This window comes from Geotrypetes seraphini, chromosome 4, assembly GCF_902459505.1.
Source record: "Geotrypetes seraphini chromosome 4, aGeoSer1.1, whole genome shotgun sequence".
Classification (NCBI taxonomy): Eukaryota; Metazoa; Chordata; class Amphibia; order Gymnophiona; family Dermophiidae; genus Geotrypetes; species Geotrypetes seraphini.
The window spans coordinates 133,910,850-133,931,217 of NC_047087.1; the positions used below are offsets into that span (position 1 = coordinate 133,910,850).

The 20,368-nt window shown below is 46.2% G+C and overlaps 1 protein-coding gene across 3 annotated transcripts in view; it reads right to left on the reverse strand.

Moving 5' to 3' along the window:
* The window catches only part of GPR89B (G protein-coupled receptor 89B), a 136,152-nt gene that overhangs the window by 85,795 nt on the left and 29,989 nt on the right, over positions 1–20,368 (reverse strand). For all 3 annotated transcript variants that reach the window (XM_033942002.1, XM_033942004.1, XM_033942003.1), the window contains exons 7-8: positions 13,973–14,053; positions 6,352–6,461 (exon numbers count right to left, since the gene is read on the reverse strand). In XM_033942002.1, coding sequence (XP_033797893.1) covers positions 6,352–6,461; positions 13,973–14,053 — 191 coding nt within the window. The remainder of the gene's footprint in view (positions 1–6,351; positions 6,462–13,972; positions 14,054–20,368) is intronic.

The window sequence follows — 20,368 nt, forward strand, 5'->3', positions numbered from 1 at the left end:
CGTCAGAGGTCGCTTCAGTGCCCAGGCTCCCCCTTAAAAGGCAGGAAGCCTGAGCACGAGGCAGACCGCGGCGGCGTTCTAACTTGCCTGTTTTTTCTACTTACAGGATCGGGAGGCAGAAGGGAGATAGCCAGGGCTGAGAGGAGACACAAGGGCAGCAAGGCAGAGGACAGGATCCAGCCAGGAGGGGTGGAAGACTGATCGGGGTAGCGGCGAGAGTAGGCTCCGCCCACCCCCACCGCGTCAGAGGTCGCTTCAGTGCCCAGGCTCCCCCTTAAAAGGGGGCGAGCCAACGGCGCCCGGCCGTTCGGCGCGCGGCGAAGGCGAGCGGCAAAGGCGCCGAGGGTCCAGGCTGCTCAGGAGCAAATTCAATCTTCAATCTTCTTTAATAACTTCTTATTAAAAAAAAAAAAAATTTTTCTTTCTTCTATTCTCATTTTTTTCTCTCTCTATTTCTATACCTAGCTACACATCAGACAAACTCCAGCGCACCGAGGGACTTAAATCACAAGGAAGGAACAATGGAGGCAGCAGAAGGACAGCGAAGCTTCCCAGTATACTGCATTGATTGTCACATGTATGACTACCTCCCTTCCGGGAGGCAGGCCTACATATGCAGTCGATGTCAGGAACTGGCTAGCCTGAAGAAGGAGGTCGGGAGACTGCAGATCAAAGTACAGGAGCTAGAAGGACTCCGCTCCATAGAGGAACCAAGGGAGCTTGAACCAACTGAGGACACCACCAGAGAGAACCACTTCAACGAACAGGTCAGGGAGCTCGAAAGATTCATCGAGGAGGCCTGCAAGATGGTAGAAACACAGGAACACACGCTCTTCAGAAGGGAACAAACTGATGGAGGACAGGACCCGCCAGGAGCCACCGGGACCCACCAGGACCCACCAGGAGCCGAGGGAGAGGAACCTAGCGGAGAAACAAATCAGGAGAAGGAAGGACTGGAGGACCCAATCATCGACACAGACCTGAGACCCAGGAGGAAGCTGAGGAGAGGAAAATCTGCTATCGTGGTGGGAGACTCAATCCTGAGAGAGGTGGACAGTCACATAGCAGGAGGCAGAGCGGATCGCCTAGTGACATGTCTTCCAGGGGCGAGGACAAAGGACATCTCCGACAAAATTGAGAAAATCATAGAGGGAGCTGAGACAGAGGAAACAGCAGTGATAATCCACGTCGGAACAAATGACGTCAGCAGAAGAAATTTCAACATGACCACACTGACCGAGCAGTTTAAGATCCTGGGGAGGAAGCTGAAGCTGAGGACAGGGAAGATAGCCTTTTCAGAGATCCTGCCAGTGCCAAGGGCAGATGCGAGGAGGCAGAACGAACTGCAAGCAACAAATGGATGGCTGAGGCGATGGTGTGACGAGGAAGGTTTCCTCTTTGTACGGAACTGGTCAACCTTCCTGGGGAAAAACAAGCTCTACAGGAGAGACGGACTGCATTTGAGCACGGCTGGGACGAGGATGCTGGCACGTAACATCCAGACCTGCATAGACATGACTTTAAACTGATAACAAGGGGAAAGCCGAGAGTCGATCTGACCTCGACACATCGGACCACAGTATCGAGCAAGGATACTGAAACAGGAAAGGAAGAAAGTGGACTAGAGGCAAAATGGACACTTTATGGACATAAACCCAAGGATACAGTACAGGGACCCGAGAGGCAGGTAGAGCTAAAGAGCAAGACATGGAGGACAAAGCCGGAACCAGAGGGCTATCAAAGATCAAAGAAGCGGGAGGAGGACGGGATAGACACACCACAGGAGGCAGCCCGTGAGGACACCAGCAGGAGCATCAAATCAAGAGTAGACCCAAAAGAAAAGGTAACTAACCAGGACTTAAATTGCCTATATACAAACGCTAGGAGCCTAAGGACCAAAATGGGGGAGCTAGAAGTTATAGCCAGAAATAAGGACCTAGACATAATAGGAATCACAGAGACATGGTGGTCAGAAGACAACAAATGGGATGTGGCCCTGCCAGGGTACAAACTCTACAGGAAGGACAGGGAGCACAAGAAGGGGGGTGGAATAGCACTGTATATAAAGGACTACATTCCTTCATCCAGATCAGAAACAACAATAAGGGCAGACAGTCTGGAGTCACTATGGGTTAAGCTAACAGGAGGGGAAGGAGCTGACATCAAATTGGGACTTTACTATCGCCCACCAGGACAGCCAGAAGCAAACGACCTGGACCTGGAGGCCGAACTGAGGCAGGTGTGCAAAAGTGGAAGGGTGGTGGTTATGGGGGATTTCAACTATCCAGGAATAGATTGGGACATTGGGCACTCAAATTGCACAAAAGAAACTAAATTTATAGAGGTGATAAGAGACTGTTTCATGGAGCAGCTGGTCACGGAACCAACGCGAGGGGATGCCACTCTAGACCTAATCCTCAACGGGCTAGAAGGACCCGCAAAGGAAGTGGTGGTACTAGCACCGTTAGGGAACAGCGATCACAACATGATCCAGTACAAATTAAACATGGGAACATCAAAGGTGAAAAGAACCACAACGACAGCACTCAACTTCAGAAAAGGAAACTACAAAGACATGAGGAAAATGGTAGGAAAAAAGCTCAACAACAGCTCAGGGAAGATGAAGACCGTAAAGGAAGCCTGGACACTGCTTAAAGGCACAGTGCTCGAGGCACAAGACCTGTGCGTCCCAAGGTTCAGGAAAGGGTGCAAAAAAAATCGAACTAGAAACCCAGCATGGATAACAACTGCAGTTAATAAGGCGATAAGAGACAAGAAATCATCCTTCAAGAAATGGAAAAAGGAACCAACAAGGGAGAACCAGGAAGAGCACAAAAGGCACCAGAAAGAGTGCCATCGAGAGGTCAGGAAAGCAAAGAGAGAATATGAGGAAAGACTGGCAGGAGAAGCAAGAAACTTCAAACCCTTCTTCAGGTATGTGAAAGGGAAACAACCAGCCAGAGAGGAAGTGGGACCACTGGACGACGGAGACAGGAAAGGAGCGATAAAGGAGGAAAAAGAGATAGCTGACAGGTTAAACAAATTCTTCTCGTCAGTCTTCACCAGAGAGGACACATCCAATATCCCAGAACCTGAGGTGATTATAAACGGGGAACACGACGAAAAGCTGGTACAACTAGAGGTAAGCAAAGAGGATGTCCTCAGACAGATAGATAGACTGAAGAGCGACAAATCACCAGGCCCAGACGGCATCCACCCAAGGGTACTAAAAGAACTGAGAAACGAAATAGCAGAGACACTTCGCCAAATATGTAACCTCTCCCTAAAAACTGGAGAGATCCCAGAGGACTGGAAAATGGCAAATGTCACGCCCATCTTTAAGAAGGGATCAAGGGGTGACCCGGGAAACTACAGGCCTGTGAGCTTGACCTCGGTTCCGGGAAAGATGATGGAAGCAATGGTAAAGGACACAATCTGCGAACACATAGAAAAAAATGGGCAACTGAAGGCGAGCCAGCATGGCTTCTGCAAGGGAAGGTCGTGCCTCACAAACTTGCTGTACTTCTTTGAGGGAATAAACAGCCAGATGGATAAGGGGGAATCCATAGACATCATTTACCTTGACTTCCAAAAAGCCTTCGACAAGGTACCTCACGAACGGCTACTAAAAAAGCTGTGGAACCACGGGGTGCAAGGGGATATCTACCGATGGATCAAACACTGGTTGGCAGGCAGGAAACAGAGGGTTGGAGTAAAGGGACAATACTCAGACTGGCAATGGGTCACGAGCGGAGTTCCACAGAGGTCGGTGCTAGGACCTCTATTGTTCAATATATTTATTGACGATCTGGAGACGGGGACAAAATGTGAGGTTATCAAATTTGCTGATGACACCAAACTCTGCAGCAGGGTTAGGAACAAGGAAGACTGTGAAAACCTGCAAAGGGACCTAACGAGACTGGAAGACTGGGCAAATAAGTGGCAAATGAGTTTTAACGTAGAAAAATGCAAAGTCATGCACGTAGGGAAAAAGAACCCGATCTTCAGCTACAAAATGGGGGGAACACCGCTAGGGGTGAGTAACCTTGAAAGGGATCTGGGGGTGATGGTTGACACATCACTGAAACCATCGGCGCAATGTGCGACAGCCTCAAAGAAAGCAAACAGAATGCTGGGCATCATCAAAAAGGGTATCACAACCAGGACGAAGGAAGTCATCATGCCGCTGTATCGCGCAATGGTGCGCCCGCACCTGGAGTACTGTGTTCAATACTGGTCGCCGTACCTCAGAAAGGACATGGCGGTACTCGAAGGAGTGCAGAGGAGGGCGACTAAACTGATAAAAGGTATGGGAAATTTCTCTTACGCTGACAGGTTAAAAACGCTGGGGCTGTTCTCTCTGGAGAAGAGGAGACTTAGAGGGGACATGATAGAAACCTTCAAAATCCTAAAGGGCATAGAGAAAGTGAATAAGAACAGATTCTTCAAACTGTGGGGAGCCACAAGCACTAGGGGTCACTCGGAGAAATTGAAAGGGGACAGGTTTAGAACAAATGCTAGGAAGTTCTTTTTTACCCAGAGGGTGGTGGACACATGGAACAAGCTTCCGGAGGAGGTGATAAGCCAGAACTCTGTACAGGGGTTCAAGGAAGGTTTGGATAGGTTCCTGGAGGATAAGGGGATAGAGGGGTACAGATAGAACTTGAGGTAGGTTATAGAAGTGGTCAGTAACCACTTCACAGGTCGCGGACCTGATGGGCCGCCGCGGGAGCGGACCGCTGGGCGGGATGGACCTCTGGTCTGACCCAGTGGAGGCAACTTCTTATGTTCTTATGTTCTTATGTTCTTACCTTCTGTATCCCCTTCCCCAGGTACATGCTTTCTCCTACTATCTCTCTTGCCATCCTGCATCCTGCCCACCTACTTTGGAGCAGTATCTGTCCTCTTGTACCCTTCCCCTTGTGGTCTTGCATTTCTCTCTCCCTCTCTCCATTAGTCTAGCACCTCTCCTCTGCTTTCCTCCCCCTCTTTTTGGTTTGGTATCTCTCTTCTCTTCATTCCAGGTCTGGCATCTCCCCTCCTCTCTCTTACTCCTTCTTCCTCCTCCCTCTGCACAGGCCTGTCTCCTGCCACAAAGGCACTCTTCCTCCTCCTCCCTCTTCAAAGGTCTGCCTCCTGCCGCGAAGGCACTCTTCCTCTTCCTCCCTCTGCACAGGCCTGCCTCTTGCCGCAAAGGCACTCTTCCTCCTCCTCCCTCTGCACAGGCCTGCCTCCTGCTGCAAAGGCACTCTTCCTCCTCCACCCTCTGCACAGGCCTGCCTCCTCGTCACCAAGGCACTCTTCCTCTTCTTCCCTCTGCACAGGTCTGCCTCCCAGCCGCGAAGGCCTGCTCCCTCTGTGAAGGCCTGACATCCCACCGCCAAGGCCTGCCCCCCCCCCCAAGGCCTGCTCCCCCACTGCAAAGGCCTGCTCCCCCCATCTTCCCCGCATTTACCTTAAGCTAATACGGCAGCCTGAAGGATCGCTGGTGCTATAGCGATCCCTGCAGCTGCTGTCATCTTCAGCTGCACATTTCCTGTGCCGTGATCCTGACCCTGATGTCAGACATGGGGCGGGACCGTAGCAGAAAGAACATGCTGCTGAGGACGACAGGCAGCTGCAGAGATCACTATAGCACCAGCAATCCTGCAGGCTGCCGTATTAGCTTAAGTCAGTAAGAGCGAGGAAGTTGGGGAAACATTCAGGCCTTTCCGACTGACCCTCCCCCCTCAAGGAGGAGTGGCAGCGGAAGGCCAGCAAGAGGCAGCGCTGCTGCTCCTGCTTTAGGAAGGCACAGGGGAAGGGTCGACCATCGAATCAGGAGGCCGATTTTTCTTAAAATTGAATTGATTCGAATCGATTCACCCGATTCGAATTGTGAATCGGGCAGCACTACTGTCCATGATATCTACAGCAAAGGCTATATATTTCACTCCCACCTCCCTTCTTTGTAGCTAAGTCTTTCTAATCTAATCTAATCTAAATCTTGGGTTTATATACCGCATCATCTCCGCAGATGGAGCTCGACACGGTTTACATGGTTAGGGAAGGAACGGAACTCCAGTGGAATTATATAAGTATGAGAGAAGAGAGGTTGGTGTGAGAGTGCCAGGAGCGGGACGGGGTTACGTTCTGGAGAAGAGCCAGGTCTTCAGATGCTTACGGAATGGTAGAAGGGGGCTCAAATTGCGGAGAGGGGAAGGGAGACTGTTCCAGAGCTGAGTGATTCTGAAGGGGAGGGAAGAGCCAAGTTTACCAGCTCTTTTCATTCCTTTCCTGTATTCTTCCTCTCCTATCTTCCCTCATGGATATTACATCATCCCATTATCTCTATGTGCTAGAAAAGGATACTTTCACTTACTGGAGTAGAAGTGGTTACACTCTTTATCATTCCCCAGAATCCTGCTGGCTTGCTGTTAACTTCCCCTTTCTGGAACATGCTTCTTCTGATCATTGCAATTCTGAAAGAAGAAGTGACATATAGTAATGGTACCTGTGGGAGAGAAAAGAAGGATGGTGGAAGGTGAAAGGAGCAGGAAGACATATTTATATGAGCCAGATTTTTTGGGATGATAATAACTACTGTTTTACCTCCCAACAGTCCCCACAGAATAATGCCTGTCCCTCTCCCAAGCACTGTGGTCCATAGTCATAGGCATTGTTCCCTCTAAGCGGTGCGCTTGTGTGCGCACACACAACTTGCCGAACCCGCGCACACAAATTAAAATAGCGCGCACAAAAAAAAAAGATTTTGCCTAAAATGATTTTCACTGCTAAAATGAAATGTTGCAGAAGACCAGCTGTTCCAATTTCCCATTTATCACATTTATTGAAGCGCTATAATATAAATTTTAAGTCATTCACGTGATTCCGTTATCTTTGGCAGTTGAACTTGACACATCATGTGCCCCATAGGGTCATAGCCTATGGCCCATAGGATATGAAACACTTCCGATTCTTTGACTTCCTGAAGTTCTGCCATATTGTTTATTTCATGGAATCGTAGTGTGCAGCGTAGTACTGCGGTTGTATAACTGTATTCGTTTATTAAATTGCAACCAGATATAACTCTTAAAATGTCTAAACCACGAATAGTGAAAAGTGTAAAACGCAATAGAGCTGTAACAGCTTTTAGGTCTGAATGGCTTGAAGAAATTGTTGAAACGGAGACACCGGAATCTCAAAATACAATGCGTGTTCGACTGTGTGAAATATTTACCTATGACGAAGACGATTGAGTTGTGTGTTGTTATTGTCAAGATGCCAAAGCAACTGGAAAATTCTCTACTGGAAAAATATGGGATGATGTTTGGAAACTGGACTTTCTGAAACGCCATCTATCAAGTAAATCTCATACCGACAGTATTAGGAAACTCAGAAGTAAAAATCCGAATTTAAGAGGGGGACTAGTTAACATGTTGCTTGAAAGCCCAACCAAAAAAGAAAACAGGCAAATTAGTAATGAACATAAGCGTTCCAGTCCTGATGAAATTAAGGTTCTTGTCGACAGTGTTGTGCTGGCCATTAAGATGAATATCTCAATGCTCTCTGTTCAAGATATCAATGAGCACATGGCGAAGTATGTTAGTATACCTGATAGCTGGAGAAGCAAAAACTATGCGTTTGAACTTCTTGGAATTATCAATGGCATCGTGCAAGATGATCATATGGCAGATATTAAATTAGCAACGTATCATACGTTAACTGTTGATGAAAGCACAGACATTTCTGTCAACAAGTACTTAATACTCTACTTTAAGTATCGGCCAGTCAATTCAAATGAGTATAGGACATCATTTGGTGGGATGCTACAGTTGACAGCATGTGATGCTACATCAATAGTAACAGCAATTAGGGAATTCTATGAGAAAAATTAACTTGACCTGAATAAAATGGTTATGTTCACCTCCGATGGTGCCTCTGTTTTGTTGGGCAAAATAGATAGTGTTGCAGCACAGCTGAGAAAAGACATTCCACATTTAGTGCAGCAACATTGTGTTGCACATTGGCAAGATTTGAGACTTTCTGATTCATGGAAAGAAGTAAAATTGATGAAAGAAGTAGAAACTGTAATGAGAATTGTGTACACGGTGTTCTGTCGGTCTTCTACTAAACGATGCAAATTTCAAGAAATAGCAGATGCATCTGAATGCGAATCAATTGCTTTCAGACCTCTAAATGAAGTGTGCTGGTTATCTAGACACTTTGCACTTCAAGCAATTATTCAAAATTATGATCCCCTGTTAAAATATTTTGAAGAAGACAAAGATAATGATCCTATTGCAAAGTACTGCTATAAGAAACTGAACAGTGAACAATTTCATATTACACTTGAAGTTTTGAATGATGTCTTATCAGAACTGGCTTCCTTAACTATGGCATTTTAAAAACGTGGTTTGACACCATTGGAAGCTTATCATCTTGCTCAGAGTAAATTGAATAAACTTCAAATGCAATACTTAGGTGACAAGGTTAAGTGGAGTGATAAAGTCATTAGTCTTCTTAACAACAGGATGAGGTCTGAAGAAAAAGTTTTAGTGGATACTAATTCCATATTAACCTTCATCAACATCCTATGTTTGCATCTGGGTGATAGATTTCCTGAAAATGAAGTTGAGGAATGGTCTGCTTTTGACTGTACAGCAATATCACAATGCGACTTTGACTTTGGAATTGAACATATCAGATCTCTTTGTTTAAAGTATAAACAATTTCTTCTGGAGGAAAGTGTTACACTGCACAACAATTTTTTGGTTAAGTCTTGATTCCTGAAAAGTTTTTGGTGATTATGACAGGTACCAACTTGGTATGCTCAAATATGGTTTTGGTTTTACTGCATCACGTAAGAACTATGAGAAATAGACATTTTTATGTTTACTGACAATAAAATATATAGTCAAGTTTACGTTTCGCACAAGCGACTAAATGAAACAGAATTAAAAGTGTTTTGCTCCCGAGTTTCTTTTATATTCAGTGTCTGGTGCATCACGTTGTAGCATCCAACAATAGTCGGCAAGCATTGACGGATTCCAATTGCCCTGGTATCGTTTCTCCATCGTAGCTATGTCTTGATGAAACCTTTCACCGTGCTCGTCACTCACAGCACCGAGATTTGCGGGGAAGAAATCCAAGTGTGAATGGAGGAAATGAATCTTGAGTGACATATTGCACTTCATTCTCTTGTATGCTTTGAGAAGTTTGTCTACCAGCTGAATGTAGTTTGGGGCTCTGTAATTGCCCAGAAAATTGTCAACAACGTCTTTCAAGGCTTTCCAGCCAATTTTTTCCGGCCCAACTAACAGATCTTCAAATCGCTTGTCACTCATAACATGTCTGATCTGGGGGCCAACAAAAATACCCTCTTTGATCTTGGCATCAGTTATTCTTGGGAACATCTGTCTTAAATAACGAAAACCTTCCCCTTCCTTGTTCATTGCTTTCACAAAATTCTTCATGAGTCCCAGTTTAATGTGAAGAGGAGGCAAAAATATCTTTGTCGGGTCAACAAGCGATTCATGTGCTACATTTTTCTGTCCTGGAACTAACTTTTTACGGAGTGGCCAGTTCTTTCTAGAATAGTGCGACTCTCTGTCTCGGCTGTCCCATTCGCAGATGAAACAGCAGTACTTTGTATAGCCAAGCTGCAGTCCTAGTAACAGAGCAACGACTTTGAGGTCTCCACAGATATTCCAGTTATACCTGGTATACTGGACATACTTTAGTAACATTTCCATATTCTCATATGTTTCTTTCATATGTGCTGCATAGCCAACAGGTACTGAAGGATAAACGTTGCCATTGTGCAACAGAACAGCTTTCAGGCTTAACATTGACGAATCAATGAAAAGACGCCACTCTTCCGGGTTGTGATCACAACCAAAGACCGAGAACAATCCTTCAATGTCACAACAGAAACAGAGACTGTCGACTTGTGCAAAAAATTTGGTTATATCATGATGCCGGTCTCGAAACACAGAAATTTTCGTACCTGGTGATAGCAAACACCATTCCTGCAGTCTCGAACCTAGAAGCTCAGCTTTTGCTTTTGACAGACCCAAATCTCTGACCAAATCGTTCAATTCGGACTGTGTTATCAGATGTGGATCGCCTGATGAGGATGGTTCAAAATCCGGGTCAATGTCACTGTTAGAACCCTGCACTGCAGTTTCTTCATCTGGTTCGTCTAAGGTCCAATCCTCTGGTGGTTTCGGAACTGGAAGACTGTCATCATGTGGCATGGGTCTCATTGCTGAAGGCAGATTAGGATATTCAATTGACTTCTTGTTTTTGGCAGAGAAACCAGACACATTAGTCAAACAGAAATAACAGTCCGTCACATGGTCTTTCTGTTCTCGCCATATCATCGGAACAGCAAATGGCATCGTCTTTCGAGTACCTCTGAGCCAGGCTCTCAGACTAACAGCACATGTCGCACAGCAAATGTGAGGCGCCCATTGCTTGTCTTGATCACCTATTTTGCAGCCAAAATACAGATGATAGGCTTTCTTTACAAGGGCAGTCATCGAACGTCTCTGAGGCGTAAGTGTATATTCCCCACAGATATAGCAGAATGTGTCGCGGCTGTTACGACACCGACGAGACATATTGCCCGACACCAAAACGTCTATAGCATCAAGCTTACTTACTGTTATATTGCTACAGCTACTATACTACTATACTTTACTATACTGATACTATATACACACACGGACTATCTATATTAACCAAATGAGCAGGATTGGTGTATGGAAGCCACCATTATAGCATGGTGAGACAGCGCAAGCTCGTTCAGACCTGCCCAGACATGCCCAGGATGTCATCTTCCATAAAACAGCTTCCAACCTGGCTAGATTTTATGCATGGACATACCCAGGCGGCACAAACCGTTGTTGATAAGACACTTATGGGAGAAAAAATTGTTTGCATCCAAATATAAGAAAAAATCACGACAAAATTGAAGATTTCTCTGAAATGGTACGTGATGGGTAATTTTTGATGTAATATTCATGATCAGCACCCAAAATTCTATAAGAAACACCCAGCAGTGTTCAGGAAGCAAAAACTTTGTTGTGCAGTGTTATTATTCAGCAATAAAATGACTTTAAATTCCTTGTTGCAGAAAAAATCAAAAGCAATCAGATAAACAGCTTTCCAGATATGACAAAATTTGCATTTCAGAATGATCAATTTGCAGATTTAGCAAAATTGATGGACATGGGTGCCACATTCTTAGCATCTAGTTCAGACTGTGAGTGTGGTTTTAGTCTAATGAACAATTTGAAGACTAAACAAAGGAATCTTTTACATTTAGAGCAGGGGTCTCAAAGTCCCTCCTTGAGGGCTGCAATCCAGTTGGGTTTTCACATGCCCATGTGGTCTCATATACGTAGGCAGAAGTAGCCGCCCAGTGCATATCAGATTAAACAAACATAAGTCCAGAATAATAAATGAAATGTTAAAAGTACCGCTAGCACAACATTGGTGAGATTTGGGTCATACAATTGGGGATATCAGGTGGAGAATCATTGACCAGATCAAAGTAGGGTGGGAGGGAGGACATTAGAAATACGATTAAATTTTAGAGAACGCTGGATTTTCACATTAAATACCTTGACAACGACATGCTTGAACATGTAAATTGAGTGGATATCACTTATCTAGCTTCTGATTGGCTGTCGTCAAGTTGACATTTCTAAGGAGGGATATTTAAATAATCAATGAGACGCCGCGACCATCTTTTGACACTAAAAACTTAATCGTGATGGTGCGTGACGTGAGTGAACGGGTAAGAAACTTGTGTTTTAAATTAGTTAAATGTTTGAATAGCATGTGAATTGCAGTCATTTTATCTGCTTTGATATTGCAGGGGACTATTCTTGAGAAAGCCGTGGGGCGAAATATGTTAAATGAGTACCTTCCCGATGCAGATCAAAAAACTTAAAACAATAAGAAAGAAATAAGCAGATATTGAAAATGGCCATAAAGCTAAGTCATTTAAAACTTATATATATAAGTCTATTTCTTATAGCACACTATGAGCACTAAGCACTTTTCAAAATAATTCAAAAAAGCAGATTTGATGATGATGATGATACATATGCCACAATAACAGTTTTCAGTGCAACCGTAAAAATAATGACTGGTTGGCTGGTGGCAATTCTGATGAATCTAATATAATAAAATGATAGGCCGCGCATGCGCACTAAAAAAACGTATTCCCTGATCCATCGCGAAAATACGAGTGCGCATGCGCGGGTTTTACGTCACCACAGCCTCCCTGCTCTCCACCTCACACCGCTGCTTTGGGAGTGGGACTGTGACCTACTGGAGGGCCCGGTAGAGGTCGGAGTCGCTCCGGAGGAGAGGGCGGCTGCCACAGCAGGATGAAGGCGGTATGGAGCAGCGCTGGCGGCGGCTGTGTCTGGTAGGGAACACGTCGACGACTCCCCCCTCCCGCTCCAACCGCTGCCGCTCCTGCTTCCCGATTCTATTTCCCTCCCTACCTTCCTGTAAGTTTGCCGACGCCGTTCCTTCAGGTTTTCACACTCGCGCACCTCTGCTCCCTTTATGTCTTTTCAGACACAGCACCCAAAACCCCCGTTGACCCTCCAAGTCGCACCTAACCTCCCTACTCTAGCAGCATCCGAGGTAGAGTAAACACGCTGCTTCGGCCCTTCTACTGGCCTGATTTCCTCTGCCGCGTCCCTTATGACATCATCAGAGACGCAGCAGAGGAAATTAGGGCAGTAGAAGGCCCGAAGCAGTGTGTTTACTCTGCCTCGGATGCTGCTGGAGCAACTTTAACCCTTCGAAAACCTTTCCAACCAATGCCGTGCCTGTTCCCACCTCACCGCAATAAGAACCAAACTTTGGGCTGCTGCCTTTGCTCGCCTGTTGACAAAAATGGAAATGAAGGCCGTACAGAGGAAGATTTTGCTCTCGGGAGCTGTCGATTTGCTGCCACACACCCGCAGAAATGCGACTGTCTTCAAGCTCATCGATTTCCACACCCCTGCTGTAAACCAGGGGACAGCTTAATATGGCTTAGAATGATGTCTTTGAGTTGCTTTAGGGAGAATAGGCCACAGCATTTAAGTGCTTCCGCCTGCGCTATCTGGGATGGTTCTAACAGATGTTGAGCGCTGTGTACACCATAGACATGGAAAGAATGAGACTGGGTGTTGAATACGAACTGTTACCAGCTGCGCTTAAAGCACCAAGCGCTGCAGCTGTAGCGAGACAGTATTTAAAGTTTCAGAGACAGAAAAGGCTCTCTGAAAAAGAGAAATTATATGTTTTGCCTCTGTCTGTAACCCTTGGAGTGGGGGTGGGGTGGGCGGGTTTAAATGGAAATATGCTGCTCTGAGGGATGGGAAGGAGGCAGGCAGGCTGGCTGGCTTTAGGGGGGTGGTTTTTTTAAATGGAAACATGCTCCTCAGGGGGATGGGAGGCAGCCAGACAGACTGACATCAGAGTGTGGGGGGGTTAAATTTAAACATGCTGCTCAGAGAGATGGGAGGCAGGCTGCCATGGGGGTGGGGTGGGGGTTAAATGGAAATATGCTGTTCTGAGGGATGGGGCACTCTGGGCATTAAGGACACAGGAAGGAGGTACTGGGGGGCACTAAGGACGTAGGAAGGGGCACTAAGGACATAGGGAGAGATACAGATAGAAAAAATGACTGACAGACAGGCAGCATCCAAGGAGAGAGAAACAAAGAAAAAAAAACCAGACAGACAAACATCTACTCTAGCACCCATTAATGTAACGGGCTTAAAGACTAGTCTTCTATAAAAATTTATTTTGAAATATAAACCATTAGGTATATTTGCTGCTGCATATATATGGTTGTTAGAGTTTAGCAGTAAAAAACTTTTCTGGCTGCATTGGACAATACTTGTTCAGACATATTATAGCCATCTGCCACTAGCTAGAAGCATTGGTAATGGGGTTCTGGGTGTTCAGATTTCACCTTTTCTTCTTGCTCACAATCATATCCATCGTTTGCAAGAGTCTTCGTTCCAATGAGAGGATATCGGCATCGGTCACATTCCTAAAAAAGTAATGTGTACATTCAAATTTACTCAAAGGTTGTAAGGGAACATCTGTAAAAGATTTAGGGGTCCTTTAACTAAAACGCGCTAGCCATTTTAGCGCATTCTAAACGCTAACGCGTCCATAGAATATAATGGATGCGTTAGCAATTAGCGTATGCTAAAACGGCTAGCGCGCCTTAGTAAAAGGACCCTCTTAATGTCAATTTTCAAATAGATGCACTTTTCCAGAATCATATTATGGCAGTAGCTGACATGTTACCATTATTCAATTTGATTCAGATGACTGAAAAAACAACTGCACCTGCACACACACACAAAAAAAAATCTTGTCTTTATATGACATTGTTCATAGCCTTTAGTCCTTAAAGTCTGGCTTTACAAATATTAAAAAGAGAGCTCTCAAATGATGCTATAGAATAGAAGAGATCTGAATGTTGAAGGCTGCTGCTGTAACCACAAATCAACACACTTAAAAGATTATTAGATATAAGTAATGCTTTATAGTCCCTGCTGTGTGAAACATACAACCTAGTCAAGACATATGGACAAAGCAAAAGGCTTCATGAAACACATTACAGCAAACATAGTTCATATCGGCAGGGCTGTGATTGGGTATAGTTCACAATATAAAAGCAGAAAGGCTTGTTTACCAAGTGTGGAAGAGAGTGTGGGTACAGTGGTTATAGCTTACAGCCTCAGCACCCTGAGGCTGTGGGTTCAAACCTCTTGCTGTTCCTTGTGACCCTGGGCAAGTCACTTAATTCTCCACTGCCCCACATAGATTGTGAGCCCACCAGGACAAATAGAGAAAAAGCTTGAGTACATGTATGTAAACCACTTTGAATGTGTATTGCCTTTTTGTAATAACATAACCACAAGTCCCTATATATTTTTGTGGCTAGCGGAGAAAAGGGGTGGGCAGGGCACAGCACACAAGAGGCAGGAGAGCAGAACTTTAAAAATGCTTCAGCACAATGGCGGGCCTTTCGGTACAGGTCCACTGTCAAGGCTTGCCATGTCTTGCTCCCTCTAACAAGAAGTCTGTGTCAGAAGAAGGGAAGACACCAATGTTTGAACATGGACCTGTACTGAAAGGCTCACCATAATGTTCAGGCTGAATACAGTTTTGAGCTCGGGGGGGGGGGTAGGGTGGTGTGGCTGGGGAGGGCCTGGCATGGTGAAGGGAATAAAGGGGAAAGGCTGGATGGGGGGTAGGGGGTAGGGAAGAGGAGATCAGATATTGGACATGGAGGAGAACCAAAGGTGAGATGCTGGGCATGGTGGGGGAGTTAGGGAAGGAAGGAAAATGCTGAGCACAAGGGGACAGGGGAGGGAAGATTGATGCTGGGCACGAACGGTTGGGAACAGAAGGGAAGAGAGGTTCTAAGGCTTTGAGTTGTCCTTGACTGCAGGGCGGCTTTCGGCTGAAGATTCACCTAGGCATCAGATACCCTTGAGCTTGCCCAGAACAGCAACTTCAGAAAGGTAGGATATTAGTTGGGACTTGAATACAGCTAGAGCAGTGGTCTCAAACTCAAACCCTTTGCAGGGCCACACTTTGGATTTGTAGGTACTTGGAGGGCCTCAGAAAAAAATAGTTAATGTCTTATTAAAGAAATGACCATTTTGCATGCGGTAAAACTCTTTATAGTTTATAAAGCTTTCCTTTTGGTTAAGTGTTCATAATAATATTGTAATTTATAGCTAAAGAAACATATGATCAAGAAACTGTTTTATTTTATTTTTGTGATTATGATAAACACACTGAGGGCATCAAAATAGTACCTGGCAGGCCGCATGTGGCTCCTGGGCCACGGGTTTGAGACCACTGAGCTAGAGGGAGCATGATATAACATGTCATAAAAATTATTTAGGCTTATTGCACAGCCAAATAGAGCATAAAATCATACCACCTTCTCAAGAAGGGAAAGCATCTTTCCCCAGATGGACAATTTGGAGCATTCCAGAAACAGTGGAAGTAAGTACCAGCCAAACAGTAACACTTAACACAGAGGTCACCCTCCCAAAGCCCAAGACACTCCCCTTTCTGTCTGGTAATTTAGGCTCTGTGAAGGACCCTGTATTGAAGTTCTTGAAAATCAGCAGATTTAGTAAAGGCATATAAAGTCTTGAAACATTCCAAGAACTGTGGCTCAGAAATGTGTTGTCCAAGCTCCTCCTCCCAATGCGCCCACAGTGCTCCAAGAACTGATAAAGGAATAGAGGATTTCAACCATCTATACCAGTAGGATAGAGTATTAAATTGTGGTGGCGTAGCTGAGAAAATGGTGTCCAGCTTACTCTTGGTCCATGCACCCCACCCATGCCCTCTACGCTCAACCTCCCAATAATGCAGGACCTGGAAGTATGAGAAGAGATAGCGTTGTGGAATACCCCGGCGGGCCTGGAGCTGTTGAAAGGAGGGAAAAGCAGTAGGATGAAGCTCCAGCACATGCTCCATAGCCCCACACCCCCGGGATGCCCAATCGGTAAACACTGAGTGGCCCCAACCAGGAACAAAGTAAGAGTTCCCCTCCAGGTGACACTGCAGTGCTCAGTCACTGTCTGCATCTCCACCACTGCCAGGCCCTCCGCATAGGTAACAAGAATTGGAAGCATGTACGATATTGGCGAGTAGGATCAGACTGGGTATGAAGCAGGTTAACAAATTTAAACGGGTGGCACCAACCCTCCACCCAACCCAAGGGGAAATACCGGACATGCCCTGTATAGCCTTCATGAATCCAGCGCATAAGCACCGCTACATTGTAAGGCCGGATATCTAGAACGTTTAGGCCTCCGAGGCATTTATCTAAAAAAAACTTGAGCGCTCCGATCCTAGGGGCCCGTGACCGCCAGATAAACCGAGAGATAATCGATTTAAAATGGAGCTCTTCCCAGCAACAAAGCCACAGGGGCATCGTCTGAAGGGGATACAGCAATTTAGGAACAAGAACTAATTTCACACGGGCCACGCATCCCAGAAGCCCTAACGGAAGGTCCTTCCAGGTTTGCCACAGTTTTTCAATAGCCTCAAGTGGTCGTTGAACATTGGCTGCATAGAGGGTGGACTTGCTAGTGCTTAAGTAGATGCCCAAGTAACGTACTGGCTTGGTAGAAGGGGGAATGGGCAACAAAGCATGCCAGGGCTCTGGGGGATCCCCAGATAGCAGCAAGAGTTCTGACTTATCACAACTGACTTGCAGACCAGACTAATTCCCAAAGGCTCGAATCACTTCCAAGGCCCTGGGCAAATATACCGAGATTTGGTCCAGGTAGAGTAGGATGTCATCAGCGAATAAACTAATTTTGCAGTCAAGGCCCCTATCTGTATCCCCCGAACATCTGATGCCTGACGGATTTTAATAATCACTGGCTCGATGGCCAACAGAAAGAGAAGGGGGGGAGAGGGGACACCCTGGCTGCTTACTGCCATTAAATCTGGAGCCGGGCCTTGGGTGCAGTATAAAGAGCCGTTAGCCATGCCTTAAAATAACCTCGAAAGCCACCACACTCCAAAACCAAAAGAGATATTCCCAGGAAATGCTGTCAAAGGCCTTCGCCATGTCCAGCCCAGCAACTGCAGACTTCCCCCTCCCCCCCCCCCACCCCCCGCATGGAATGAGCTTGGATGGCTCCTAGAACTTTTATCAAATTCATACAAGCATATCTCCCTGGCACAAAGCCCACCTGGTCTGGATGTATAAAATCTGAAAGATAGCAATTCAGGCGATGTGCCATAGTTATGGCCAGAAGCTTAATATCCTGGTCTAACCAGGGAGATAGGCCGGAAAGAGCCAACCAAGTCAGGGTCCTTGCCCGGCTTAGGGATCAGTACAACATGAGCTAGATTGTCTGGAAATGCACCCCCCTTGGCAGACACAACATTACACATTGCGCTAAGCAGCATCGCCACCAAATCCTGTAAGAGTCGATAGTATTCCGGACCTAAACCATCGGGGCCAGGGGCCTTAGCCAAAGTAAGGGATTTGATGGTCAACAGCATCTCCTGCCCAGTGATCGGAGAACTCAAAAGGGCGGCCTGTTCTTCTACCAAATGGGGCAGCCCCAGCCCCTGAAAGAAAGCAATCAGGGCACCCCTATCTAAAGGTCTACCACCGTACAAAGTGCTGTAGTAACAAACGAACTGTTCTGCAATCTGCTGCTCCCCTTCATACTGCGTCCCATGGGAATCCCGAATGGCCGTAATGATCTGATGTTTCTTGAATGAACGGACCAAGTTGCTAAAATTTTCCCCGCCTTGCTTCCCCACCGATATAGTTGGCATCGATGATAATAGAGGGACTGTGCTGATTAAGCAAGTTCTCTATTTTATTACGAATACTTTTATATTCTAAATGATCCGACTCAGACAAAGTGATGATGTGTGCCCTCTGGAAAGCGTGCAACTGCTGGGTCAACTAAAGAAGTTCTTGATCCCTCTCCCTCCGCTTAGCAGCCGTGTAAGCAATTATATGGCCCTTCAGTACTGCCTTCGAGGCAAACCAGAAAGTCACCAGACCCACATCCACAGTAGCATTGGTAATCTGATAGTCCATCCAGCGTACCCACAAAAAAATCAAAAAATCCTGGTCATGGTACAAATGGGGGACATTTTCCAAGAAGGAACCTTTTGGTTAGGGGCCACCGTCAGAGTAAGCACCACGGGCGCATGGTCAAGAATCTCCACCCTGGTGGCTATAGGAAACAGCCTCCTATCAATAAGAAGATAGTTCAACCTGGTATATACCTTATGGGCGTGGGAATAGAAAGTAAAATCCGTGTCAAAGGGGTGCAATGCACACCACACATCAACAATTTCCAAATGTTGTGATAGAAAGCCCACCCCATGCAGGTCATGGTCCTTGGTTTTTGGCCTGGGTGGTTTACAATCCACGCCCGGTTCAGCGGTGATATTAAGATCACCCCCCAGGATCAACTGATAGTTTGGATACCCAGAGAGGTGAGTAAGAACAGAGGGAAAAAATTTATGACAGTAAACATTGGGAGCGTAGATGCTGCAAAATAGAAGCTTCAACCCCCAAAGCTCCCCCATGACTATAATGAACCGCCCCTCTCTATCTTGAATTTGTTTATGTAAAGTAAAGGGCAACCGCTTATGCATTAAAATTGCAACACCCCATTGCCTCCCACTGAAGGTAGAAGAGTAGATTTCCCCCACCCATCCCCTGCACAGCTTAGCATGCTCTATCTGAGAAAGACGAGTCTCCTGGAAATATGCGATATTGGTACCCAACTTCCTGAGATGGGCCAACATCCGTGAGCACTTAATGGGGAACTTAACCCCGTTCACATTCAGCGTAGTTACCTTCAGATCAGCCATGACCACAGATTATCCAGAGACCAGCACAGCATAATGAAACTAACATGTCACCCTCCTGCAATAAAGGCAGCCCCAGTTCGGCCATACTCTCCAAACAAGTAGACCCACACAGAAAGGATACTAAAGTTCAGAAATGCATTCGGAGTCTCCCTCAGTATGAGTAGGTGCTGCCAACCATATTGCCTTCGGTACCTCAACCCTCTCCCCCCCATCCCCCCGCCCCATGCACTCCTCAATCATACCCATACACATACCCCCACACACACCAGACAGACCACAGCCATACCCCCATACCCCCCACTCCAGAGCATGCCACCTCCAGCATACAATCCCAATTCCATTTCCCCAACCTACCCAGAGAGGATCTCCCCTCCATCCCAATGTACAGATCTGCATCCCCTCCCCCAACAAAGCAGAACAATACAAGTTGGAAACCGAACTACAAAGCCCGGCAGCATGCCAGTCAGTTTGTGCCTATAGAAGAGTGGTAGCCAATCCAGATCGGAACCCTCCAAGACAGATGCTCCCAAGTCCCAGGCAGAGCCTCCCGTCCAGCCATCAACTGAGCAGGCTCAAAACAGCAAGGGACTGGATGGAAGAGGCTCAATCAGGCAGCAACCAATGCAGGGCCATGCAGAAACAGAAGGTCCAAGATCAAACCACAGGGCCAAAGCCCCTAGCTTCCCCAAAGAGTTCCAGCCAGGATCCACACAGTCCCCTCAAGGAAGACTGAGGTCATCCCATATGCCTCACAAGGGCAGGTAAAAGCTGCAAATCAGGCAGGGAGCCATTCCATAAATGCCCGGGCTTCCTCCACAGTATTAAGAGTAGTCGCCCTGCCATTCTGCTTTGCCGGGAACACCAACGCAAATTGAAGGCCTCCGTTATGAAGGTCCGTGCAAAATGGAGACATGAGTTTGTGTTGGGCTGCCACTCGCACGGAATAATCATTAAATAGCAGCACTTT